The 11,912-nt window shown below is 42.1% G+C and overlaps 1 protein-coding gene across 1 annotated transcript; it reads right to left on the bottom strand.

Annotated features, from left to right (window-relative positions):
• Positions 1 to 426: 426 nt before the first annotated feature.
• Positions 427 to 2,516, bottom strand: LOC119314827 (chitin elicitor receptor kinase 1-like). The gene is made up of 8 exons (XM_037589511.1): positions 2,261 to 2,516; positions 1,977 to 2,066; positions 1,749 to 1,842; positions 1,511 to 1,662; positions 1,308 to 1,399; positions 1,036 to 1,177; positions 821 to 919; positions 427 to 746 (listed from the first exon to the last, which is right to left on the bottom strand). Exons 1-8 carry the CDS (start codon positions 2,444 to 2,446, stop codon positions 594 to 596), a joined length of 1,008 nt encoding a protein of 335 aa, XP_037445408.1. The 5' UTR covers positions 2,447 to 2,516; the 3' UTR covers positions 427 to 593.
• Positions 2,517 to 11,912: the final 9,396 nt, after the last annotated feature.

Here is an 11,912-nt window from a genome sequence, read left to right as displayed (position 1 = left end):
CGTCGAGAGGAGCTTGGGTCGCGGCTCGGGCTTCGGTAGTCAGATCTTCCCGGCGTGTCCGAGGTGCTCTTTCGTGGGTTGCCTTGTTGCTCTGAAGTCGGAGCTGTGGTGGAGCGAGTCCATGTGGTGACAATGACAGACGCTCGGTGTTCATTTGCGGCGGGCACGGTCGGCGCAAGTCCTGCATATTTCCCGGGCGATGATCGTCGTTAAAGTCGGAGCTGTCAGTTGTTCGTGCGTGTGGCCATCTTTTGGCATGTGCCGTCGTGGAGTCTGTTCCATGTCGGTGGTCAGGTTGGCCGGTGGTGTCCGTGTGTTTATGGATTGGGTTGTTTCGGTTTTAGCCCGGTTTTCCGTCAACTAACCGGGCAATTCTCACATCTTCTTAATCAATGAAAATAGCAAGTCTTTTGCCTTGTTAAAAAAAGAAAGATTTTGGCAGATGCACATGTCTCATTGCATGTATCTAATTTCCTATTTAGCTTTTCATGGAAGAAAAAGGGCTCTGCAAGGCGTGTGTTTGCTTCTTGGCAGAAACGAAATATGCCCTGATCTACAATGCCAGCCAGGGGAGACATATGTGGGTAAGGAGGTCATCTCCCGGACATGAGGTTCACCAAGCCCGGGTTTTTCATATCCCAGAACTCGCTCATGGAAGAGAGCGTCATCAGCGCGACGACCACAGACCTCATTGTGGGCCTCAGCTTGGGGTCCTCTGCAGTGCATGCGTTCGCCAGGTGTGTCATCTGCACGCAGAAGGCAGCATATGTTATTATACAATCGAACAATGCAAGCAGGGGCTTGGGCATGTTTTTCTAACCATGAGAATTGCATCGACGGGATAGTCGTCTCCCAGCTTTGGATCGATCAGCTTCTGGAGGCCTTCTTTCGGATCCAGTGCAGTGAGAGCCTCTTCAAACTACAAGATTCAGTATGGTAACAAGTCATCAAACAGCCAAAGAAGGAACTGGACCCAAAAGCGGCTTTATGAAGCACCGAGAGCAGAAAGTATTACTAGCTCAGAAGCACAATTACCAGATAAACCAGTCCCCTTGAACCACTAGCAGATCCATCGGTTGGTCGGACAATGGCATCTTTGCCTGAGATAAGTTCGTACAAGACTACGCCAAAGGCATACACATCAACCTTACGAGAAATATCGCCGTATCTAACGTATCTGCCAACACCATTTCCCATAATTGTAAACATTGATCAAAAATCAGCAACTACTCTGCAGTTAGCGGAATGACAAAAGTAGATGTTCATTCCTCAAAAAAGAATAAAGAGTAGAAGTTCAGGAAACCTACTCTGGAGGCATGTAACCGAATGTACCAACAACACGTGTTTGCAAAGATGCACCACCAACTTCTGTAAGCTTTGTTAGACCAAAATCTGCAACCTGGAAGATACACATAAACAACATTACTTCATGAATGTACATATATAACACATGGATCGTTGGACAGTACATATAAAACACACGGATGAATTCTCCTTGAATCATTCCTACCTTTGCACGGGTGTTCTTGTCTATCAAGATGTTTGCAGATTTGATGTCCCGATGTATGTAGACTGGAACGGTATGCTCATGAATATACTCAAGACCTCTTGCCGAATCTAGCGCAATTCGAAGTCTTTCAGCCCAAGAAAGAGGCTCATAACCTATACAAATGTGCCGAGAGATTAATTTGCCAGAAGCAACAGAGCAGAAAAAGGCACATTCGGTATTTCGAGAGGCAGAACATTACCAGTTCCACGCAAATGCTGGCTTAAGTTTCCATTCTCGACAAATTCGTAGACAAGGAACAAAGAACTCTCTGTGCAATAACCAATCAAGCGCACCTGCATGGCATCGAACATTGAAACGGCTAATTAACCTGACTAAAGATTTACAAGATCGTCCCCATGGAAAATCAATATTAACGTCCCATTAAAAAGCAGTGTTGATTAGGTGAACAAATAGAAGATTTACAAACCAGATTTAGATGGTGAACATGTGTCAAAACCTTTAACTCGGCAAGAAACTCCTGAGTAGCCTGCATGTCCATTTTCTTTATGGCGGCTTTCTGGACAGTGGACAACACAAGAGAAACAAAGCAAGTCATTTCGATGAAGAACATATCATGATGTTGCATGATTGCAATCATGGACCTTCACAGAGTTATGTTATTCTGCCATTGTTCAAGCCCCTTGTTAAGTACACATGTTTTTGGCATGTGGGTTTCTGAAATGCATCTGAATTATTATTTTTTGAACTAACCTCGCCTACAAGCTCAGCATAATAGACAGCACCAAAACCACCTTGTCCAATTTTATGAGTTATGTTGAAGCCTTCTGTAGCATTAAAAAGTTCTTGGTATGTGAACTCGACTGATTTGTCAACTGTAATGCCAGCAGCTAATGAAGCTACGTCAGCTTGAGTGGCCGATGATGTCACCTTTTGCATTAATATTGTACTGGCTGGAACAAAAAGAACAATATTTCAGAAATAAGAAGGCACATTCTGTTGTGATTAATATCAGTCAAGGCCTGGTGAAGGAAGCACAAAAAAGTGAAGAAAATTGGAAGCATAATGCAAGGTTATCTAACTTTCTCTATCTTCCAAAAGTAGACTTATAGATCCCTGGCATACCTCGTTGGTTACACTTGAAGTCTCTCAAAGTATTACTCATAATCATAACTCATATCATACACTATTTACTCCACAATATTTCCAGGCTAAATATAGTTGCTCATAGGATAAACAACCATGGCTTCAAACCACCCAAATCCATGCATATCCTTCTAGCAGAAAATCGTTGAGACGAACGAAGGACAGATTTTAACTTGAAGTGGTGAAATTAGGACACGCATATGCTTGTCTACAAAACAAATTACAGGACTAACTCTCAGTTGCAAGGTTACCTAGCCGCAGTGCATTCTGTTTCGCCTTTCTTCGCCTATAAAACAAGAATAACAAGACACCCAAGACAGGTGCCACTACACCAGCCACAACACTTCCTGCTATTGCTCCTGCTGAAACCTTTTTTCCTGTACCGAAGAGAGTTGAATATGAATAAGCATCATAGTTCTCTCACAGTAGTCGACAATAATATCCAGTTTTTCTTCCCCAAAAAACCTTAACGGTGAGCAATAATTAGCTCGTGAAAGGACGATGTCTGGCTATACTGCACAAGATGAGGGATACTTATCAGCACAACTGCATGAGAATAAACGTAGCATGCATGACCAAGAAAATTAAGTGGATAAGAGTATAGGTTCATATAACAATTCTTACCCTGCTGGTGATTTAAGAGGAAGGTAACTTCCATTGGGATCTGGGAAACCAAATAAGCAGAGTAAAAAAAATTAGGAAGATGTGATCAACTCTCCACAACATATAAATGATGCATCAAGTCAACTTAACCCTTGACATTCGAGAAGACCACTGTAACAACATGGTATCATCAAATGGATTGGATTGTTGCTCTTCACTTCAATTTGTTTCTTGAAATTGATATTTATAATTTCTAATTATTAAACCAGTTTCCAGGTAGAGAGTATCTGGAACATGTACTTGTGAGCAATGCGTCATGAATGATCATGTCAGAATTCCATTAATCATGCAGGTCGCTATTAGGGTCGTAACCTAATCCATGACATACTTCCTTCTAATTATCAATGTACATATCGGGTAGTCTTTCCAGTATAAAACAAAGTATACTGCATTCCATTTATTAGAAAGTATAATTATGTTCAGTTAGAGATAAGATAGGTTTAAATCATGTTAGACTTGCCCTCTATTCCAAGTCTCTCTCCCTCATATTGTACTCTATATGTACCTCATATGAGGGTCAGATCAATACACAATAGAACAACACAATATTCAGCCATCCTACATTTTCTACACCATTGACAATCGACCAACTTCTTTAAGCTTGTCATACTTAAATACATTCCAGCAAATACTGATTCTATGATAAACATTATATATGGGACACCTAGGTGCCTAGGCACCTTGCCTAGAAACCATTGGATTACATTGAGATGTGTGCATGTCTGACTAGTATTAACAATAATTGAAAATTGTTAACTCTTTTATTAGGAAAGAATTATTGCTAATTATTGCTTTATATGGATACTTAATGCCCAGACTAGGAAAGATAGAGAAATCACCAATTAATGGTCCATTAAGGCCATGCATGCTCCATGACACGTGCCCTTCTTTCTCTCTTATTCATGCATTACTTTCTTTTTTACATAATAAAATACGAAGTCATATATACAGTTATATATTTAGGTATTGTTGGAATTTTGCTAGTAGGCCTTTGGCCCAAAGCCCAACTAAAATTCTGAAATTCTCTTGGCCCATTCATGCACACATGTGAGTGGAGTGAGTGAGGCTAAAGTTTAGTCACACCCTGGAAGTTGAGAGAGAGTTGCACATCTTTATAAGGTGAGCTCTTCTACCACTTGTATGAGCATGAGAAGAGGAGACCTACACGCGCGCTCCTCCTCCCCGCTCGCCACGCCTCATCGCGACGTGCCGCGCCGCGGGTTGCGGGATGCGGGATTGAGCCGAGCCGAGGACAGAGCTATGCACGTTGTCTATATTTTTGCTGCTCAGGAAAAAATAATGAGTCATTAATTAATAATTAATGGACGCGTTAATTACTGAACCGTTTCCGATTCTCTTCGTATGGTTTCTCACCATGGTTCCAGATCATTGCGCCGCCAAGCAAGTCTTCTCCATCCCTCCTTTCGGCGTGCACCGGGAGAAGGGACAGCAAGCCTCCGGAACCCCGCCTCTCGTGATCCTGTACGGGAGAGGGGCGATTAGGTTTTTGGGGAGCGCACTCGCGCGACTGCTGGCAGCGACGACTTCGCGAACGGCGACTTCTTCCCCGACCTCGGCAACCTCATCCTCGACGGCATGGGAGACAACGTCAACGCCGGCGGTGCTGCTACCGCTGCATCGTACGTGATTCTATCCTTCCTGTTCGAGATCGTGGTAGAATTCATGTTTCTAGTATGTGCCCTAGATGTGATCTGTTCATCTGCTATGCTAGTTCGCATGATTAGTTTAATCTCTGCTACCGTAGTCATGATTTATCTTCTAATTATTCGGATTAAATCTCGTAGTAACTTGCTCATATTTCCAACAATCCAAAAACCTGATTATAGACAATTTACTCCGAGTCCTTTTGTTGCGCATCTGAAGCCACCCGCCTTTAAGGGGGTGCAATATAAGAGGGTGGCGCACGAGAGCAGTCTGCTGGTTTCAGACCATGGGCTGCTATGACGCCACCAAGGGCAAGCCTGAGGGCGATCTTAATCTAGCACAACTGGAAGCTTTTGAGAAGATCGATAGTCTCTTTAAAGGCGCTCTTCTGAGTGTTCTGGATGATTCCATTGTGGATTCGTATATGTCGTTTGAAAACGGCAAGGACATGTGGGCTGCGCTCGAGGCCAAGTTTGGTGCCTCGGACGCCGGCAGCGAGTTGTACGTCATGGAGCAATTCTATGACTACAAGATGACTGATAAGCGCTCTGTTGTACGGCAGGCTCATGAGATGCAGTCGCTCGCTAAAGAACTTGAGTACTTCAAGTGTGTGTTGCCGGACAAATTTGTTGCCAGAGGCATCATTGCCAAACTTCCACCTTCGTGGAACAATTTTGCTGCTTCCCTGAAACACAAGAGACAGGAGTTTTCCGTTGCGGATCTCATTGGTACTTTTGATGTTGAAGAGAAGGCGAGAGCAAAGGACACACGTGCTCGAGTTGCTGAGGGAGGTTCTAGTGCCCACATGGTACAGAAGAAGAACTTCCAGCCCAACAAGTTCAAAAACAACAAGAACAAAACTCAGGGCAAAGGCAAGTTTGATACAAAGAACAAGCATCACATTCTACCAACTTCAAGAAGAATTCTCATAAGAAGGGAAAGGGACTTTGCCATGTCTGCGGCGATCCTAATCACTGGGCTCCGAAGTGTCCTAACCGCTTTGAGGAGCGCGAATATGAGAGGAGCGGCAAGTCCGCTAATGTTGTCATCGGTGATACTGATATGAAGGAATCAGGGTACGATACTTTTCCTACCATCCTTTCAGTATTCCAAACCCCTGATTGGTTAATTGACACCGGTGCCAATGTACATGTTTGTGCTGACGCCTCCATGTTTTCTTCTTACCAGGCAACAGGGACATCACTCGTGCTGATGGGGAACAGGTCACATGCCATCGTTCGAGGTGTTGGTACAATTGATCTGAAGTTTACTTCGGGGAAGACTGTGTGTCTGAAAAACGTTCATCATATGCCGTCCATAAAAAAAATCTCGTTAGCGGTTCCCGTTTATGTCGAGATGGTTTTAAGTTGGTTTTCGAATTCAATAAAGTTGTAATTTCTAAGTGTGGACAATTTGTTGGAAAAGGCTATGAGAGCGGAGGCTTGTTCCGCCTATCTTTGTCAGATATTTGCACTAAAGTTATTAATAATGTTTGCCACAACAATGAGTCTGATATTTGGCATTCACGACTTTGTCACATTAATTTTGGTTGCATGACGCGGCTAGCCAATATGAATTTAATTCCGAAAATCTCTACTGTCAAATGCTCTAAGTGTCAAGTATGTGTGCAAGCTAAGCAACCTCGCAAGTCCCATAAGACTGCAGAGGCAAGAGACTTGGCGCCACTAGAGATTATACATTCTGATCTTTGTGAGATGAATGGGGTGTTGACAAAAGGTCCAAAGAGATACTTCATGACGTTGATTGATGACTCCACTAGATATTGTTATGTGTATCTTCTAAAATCAAAAGATGAGGCTTTAACTTTCTTCAAAAACTATAAAGCTGAAGCAGAGAACCAACTTGATCGAAAAATTAAACGGCTTAGGTCTGATCGTGGTGGAGAGTATTTTTCCAATGAATTTGATCTGTTTTGTGCGGAACATGGTATAATCTATAAGAGGACGCCTTCCTACTCACCTCAGTCAAATGGGGTGGCCAAAAGAAAGAACCGAACTCTAACTAATATGGTTAACACCATGTTAGACACATCGGGTCTTTCCAAGGAATGGTGGGGGAGGCGCTAATGACTGCGTGTCATGTCCTAAACCGAGTTCCCACAAAGCATAAGACCATGACTCCATTTGAGGAATGGGAAAGGAAAAGGTTGAAACTCTCTTATCTACGTACTTGGGGTTGTTTGGCGAAAGTCAATATACCAATTCCCAAGAAGCGCAAGCTTGGACCAAAAACCGTGGATTGTGTTCTTCTGGGCTATGCTTTTCATAGCATCGGCTATAGATTTTTGATAATAAAATCTGAGGTATCCGACATGCATGTTGGTACGATTATGGAGTCGAATGATGCAACTTTCTTTGAGGACATATTTCCTATGAAGGATATGTCGAGTTCATCAAATCAGGAGATACCTACTCCATCTAGTGAGGAATTCACTGTAATTCCTGAACCCACCATTGCGATGGAACACGTTGAGAATCCTGTTGAAGGTGACAATGGAACTCCTGTGAGGAGTAAGAGACAGAGGACTGCAAAGTCCTTTGGTGATGATTTCATTATGTACCTCGTGGATGACACACCCAGGACTATTTCAGAAGCCTATGCATCTCCTGATGCTGACTACTAGAAGGAAGCTGTGCGTAGCGAGATGGATTCCATCTTAGCTAACGGTACCTAGGAGATCACTGATCGTCCTTATGGGTGCAAACCTGTAGGATGTAAGTGGGTGTTCAAGAAGAAGCTTAGACCTGATGGTACGATTGAAAAGTACAAGGCACGGTTTGTGGCCAAGGGTTATACCCAGAAAGAAGGTGAAGACTTCTTTGATACTTACTCACCCGTGGCTAGACTGACCACAATTCGGGTGCTACTATCACTGGCTGCCTCACATGGTCTTCTTGTTCATCGAATGGACGTTAAGACAGCTTTCCTCAATGGAGAGTTGAAGGAGGAAATTTACATGGATCAGCCAGATGGTTTTGTAGTACCTGGTTAGGAAGAAAAGGTGTGCAAGTTATTAAAGTATTTATATGGCCTTAAACAAGCTCCTAAAGAGTGGCATGAGAAGTTCGAAAGAACATTAACTGTTGTCGGCTTTGTAGTAAACGATGGTGACAAGTGCGTGTACTATCGCTATGGTGGGGCAAAGGAGTTATTCTTTGTCTGTATGTCGATGACATACTGATCTTTGGAACCAAACTTGATTTAATCAAGGAGGTTAAGGATTTCTTATCTCGCTGTTTTGAGATGAAGGATCTATGAGTAGCTGATGTTATCTTAAACATCAAGCTGTTGAGAGATGAGAATGGTGGGATCACACTGCTTCAGTCTCACTATGTGGAAAAGGTCTTGAGTCGTTTTGGGTATAGCGACTACACGCCTTCTTCAACTCCATATGATGCTAGTGTGTTGCTTCGAAAGAACCGACGGATTGCTAGAGATCAACTGAGGTATTCTCAGATTATTGGCTCGCTTATGTATTTGGCGAGTGCCATGAGGCCTGACATCTCTTTTGCTGTAAGCAAGCTGAGTCAGTTTGTGTCAAAACCGGGAGATGATCATTGGCATGCGCTTGAGAGAGTTATGCGCTATTTGAAAGGCACTGCGAGCTATGGGATTCACTACACCGGGTATCCAAGGGTACTGGAGGGTTATAGTGACTCAAACTGGATATCTGATGCTGATGAGATTAAGGCCACAAGTGGTTATGTTTTTACACTTGGTGGTGGAGCTGTTTCTTGGAAGTCTTGCAAGCAGACCATCTTAACGAGGTCAACTATGGAAGCAGAACTCACAGCATTAGACACTGCCACTGTTGAAGCAGAGTGGCTTCGTGAGCTCTTGATGGACTTACCTATGGTTGAAAAACCAATACCCCATATCCTGATGAACTGTGATAATCAAACTGTGATTGTCAAGATAAACAATTATAAGGACAATATGAAGTCCTCAAGGCATATGAAGAGGAGACTGAAATCTATCAAAAAATTGAGGAACTCCAGAGTTATTACGTTGGATTATATCCAAATATCGAAAAATTTGGCAGATCCCTTCACAGAGGGTCTATCACGTAATGTGATAGATAATGCATCGATGGAGATGGGTCAGAGACCCACCGCATGAGTTGTCCATAGTGGTAACCCACTCTATGTGATCGAAGATCCCCTGAAGTAGAAGTGGGAGACAAGTTGTTGGTCAGCTGGGAGGAGAGTATCCCTATATTACCTATCCCACTCCATGAAGATGCAATACTCTTTTGATCTGCATGGAGGGTTGATATTTATCTTAATGTGTTCCAAGTGGCTTATTCGGGTAAGCAGAGATGTTGTCCCGCAGAACATCTTCTGAGGAACACACCTATATGAATTTGACTGTTAACGTCGCAGTCTGTGAAAATTGGGTGTTCTCTAATAAATTCATGAAAAGGCCCTGGAGTATGACGTATACGCTCCACCCGCGGGGAAGCCTTGCGGCAGCCCAGTATCGGTCAAGAATTTGTGTGAAACTAGTCTCACAGAAAACTTTTAGTTCAAGGCATAGTCCACTATTCAAGTTGTGATCTAGTGTAGCATAAATCTCTAAGTGGAAGTTCAATTTCACAGTCTCCACTAAGCACCGGTATATAAACAATGTTTTGGAACTAAATGATGAGATGTGCCAATGAGACTTTGTGGGGGATTGTTGAAATTTTGCTAGTAGGCCTTTGGCCCAAAGGTCAACTAAAATTCTGAAATTCTCTTGGTCCATTCATGCACACATGTGAGTGGAGTGAGTGAGGCTAAAGTTTAGTCCCACCCTGGAAGTTGAGACAGAGTTGCACCTCTTTATAAGTTGAGCTCTTCTACCACTTGTATAAGCATGAGAAGAGGAGACCTACACGCGCGCTCCTCCTCCTCGCTCGCCTCGCCACGCTGCGCCGCGAGTTGCGGGATTGAGCCGAGCCGAGGACAGAGCTATGCACGTTGTCTATATTTTTGCTGCTCGTAATGGACACGTTAATTACTGAACCGTTTCCGATTCTTTTGGATCGTGACGACTCGTGCGTGGGGTGGAGAAGGGACAACAGGCCTTCGGAACCCCGCCTCTCGTGATTCTGTACGGGAGAGGGACGATTAAGGTTTTGGGGAGCGCACTCGCGCGACTGCTGGCAGCAACGACTTCGCGAACGACGACTTCTTCCCTGACCTTGGCAACCTCATCCTCGACGACATGGGCGACAACGTCAACGCCAGCGATGCTGCTCCCGCTGCACCGTACGTGATTCTATTCTTCCTGTTCGAGATCGTGATAGAATTCATGTTTCTAGTATGTGCCCTAGATGTGATCTGTTCATCTGTTATGCTAGTTCGCATGATTAGTTTAATCTCTGCTACTATAGTCATGATTTATCTTCTAATTGTTTGGATTAAATCTCGTAGTAACTTGCTCATATTTCCAACAGGTATATCATCGTCTTGGGTATGGAATAAGGTATGGTTATCTTTTGTCTCCATGGAAAAATACTCATGTATGTACGGGTATAAAACGTACGTGTCCTTGAGCACGTCTCCTTTCAAAGTATATCATTTTGGGGTATGTGTCCAATACCACTAATGGGTATGTCTTCAAGCATATACTTTATATCCAAAAAAGAGTATATTATTATTTTTGGGTATGTCACCACTAAAACTACAAAATTTCCGGGGTATGTCTCGAAGGCAATACGTGTATTAAAAACCGAGATGTTGGTACATTATATTAGGTATATGTACGTAAACATATCGGGTCTGGATGTCTACATGGTATGTATATGTCCAAAAAAGTAAAAAAATAATTAGGATGTCGTTTTAGATTATCTTGTCACCTTACATAGTTACATAGAATAGGAAAACTAGTCTTCAAAAAGTGCGTCCCATCAATAAAATAAATAAGTGACGAATGCCTTGAAAGTACATCATTAGAAAATACAAGTGTTAATTAAAAAAAATGAGTGTTGGACACATGAATTACGTTAGTAGGTATATACATCAGTAGGTATATATCAGCAGGTATATACATAACCCAAAATATCTTAGGTATATACATCAGTAGGTATATACATAACCCAAACTATTTGAGGTATATACATCAGTAGGTCTATATCACTAGGTATATACACAACCGGAAATAAATGTCTAATACCTTGAATAAATTAGTAGGTATATACATACATAACCTAATGTCTTAGGTGTGTATACGTACTCGAGATATTTTGGAACAGAATGTTGCTTGGAAAAATATAATATTACTTTTTTGGAAACCGATCAGAGTGCATGCAAACAAAAATTGGAAACATCTATTTCAAGGCAGGAACATCATGCACGGATAGGTATGTCATGCACCATGGGCCTAGGTGCCCCAAACATTTTACCTATATATATATATATATATATATATATATATATATATATATATATATAGTGTTACTATTCATCACTCAGGATGCAGAATAAACTATTATTCACTCGAGGTAATCTTACGATCATTTCATAATTAAATTATGTTTCGAATTCAAATAGTTACATTCTATTGATTCACTACGTAAAATTTAACATAAGAAAACAAAAATATAGGTCATAAGACAAGAAAATTTACAGTTTATGTGTATTTTAGACTATGTTTTTACGTTTGTAATTTTACATAACATAAAATATTTTTTACGGCAATTATATATTTTCTTACGGTCCTTTTTTGCGTCGGAAATAAGACGAAACTTACGGAACGTAAAATTACGGTGCATTGATGGTAAAATAGAGGGGGTGAAGAATAACTATTCCTCATCCAGGGTGACGAATAGCGCGACCCTATATAAATAACTATACATATATTTCAAGGCAGGAACATCATGCACGGATAGGTATGTCATGCACCATGGGCCTAGGTGCCCCAAACATTT

Source organism: Triticum dicoccoides, chromosome 6A, assembly GCF_002162155.2.
Source record: "Triticum dicoccoides isolate Atlit2015 ecotype Zavitan chromosome 6A, WEW_v2.0, whole genome shotgun sequence".
NCBI classification, from domain to species: domain Eukaryota; kingdom Viridiplantae; phylum Streptophyta; class Magnoliopsida; order Poales; family Poaceae; genus Triticum; species Triticum dicoccoides.
Note: the sequence above shows the minus strand (reverse complement) of the source record. Positions and strands in the feature narration are given on the sequence as shown.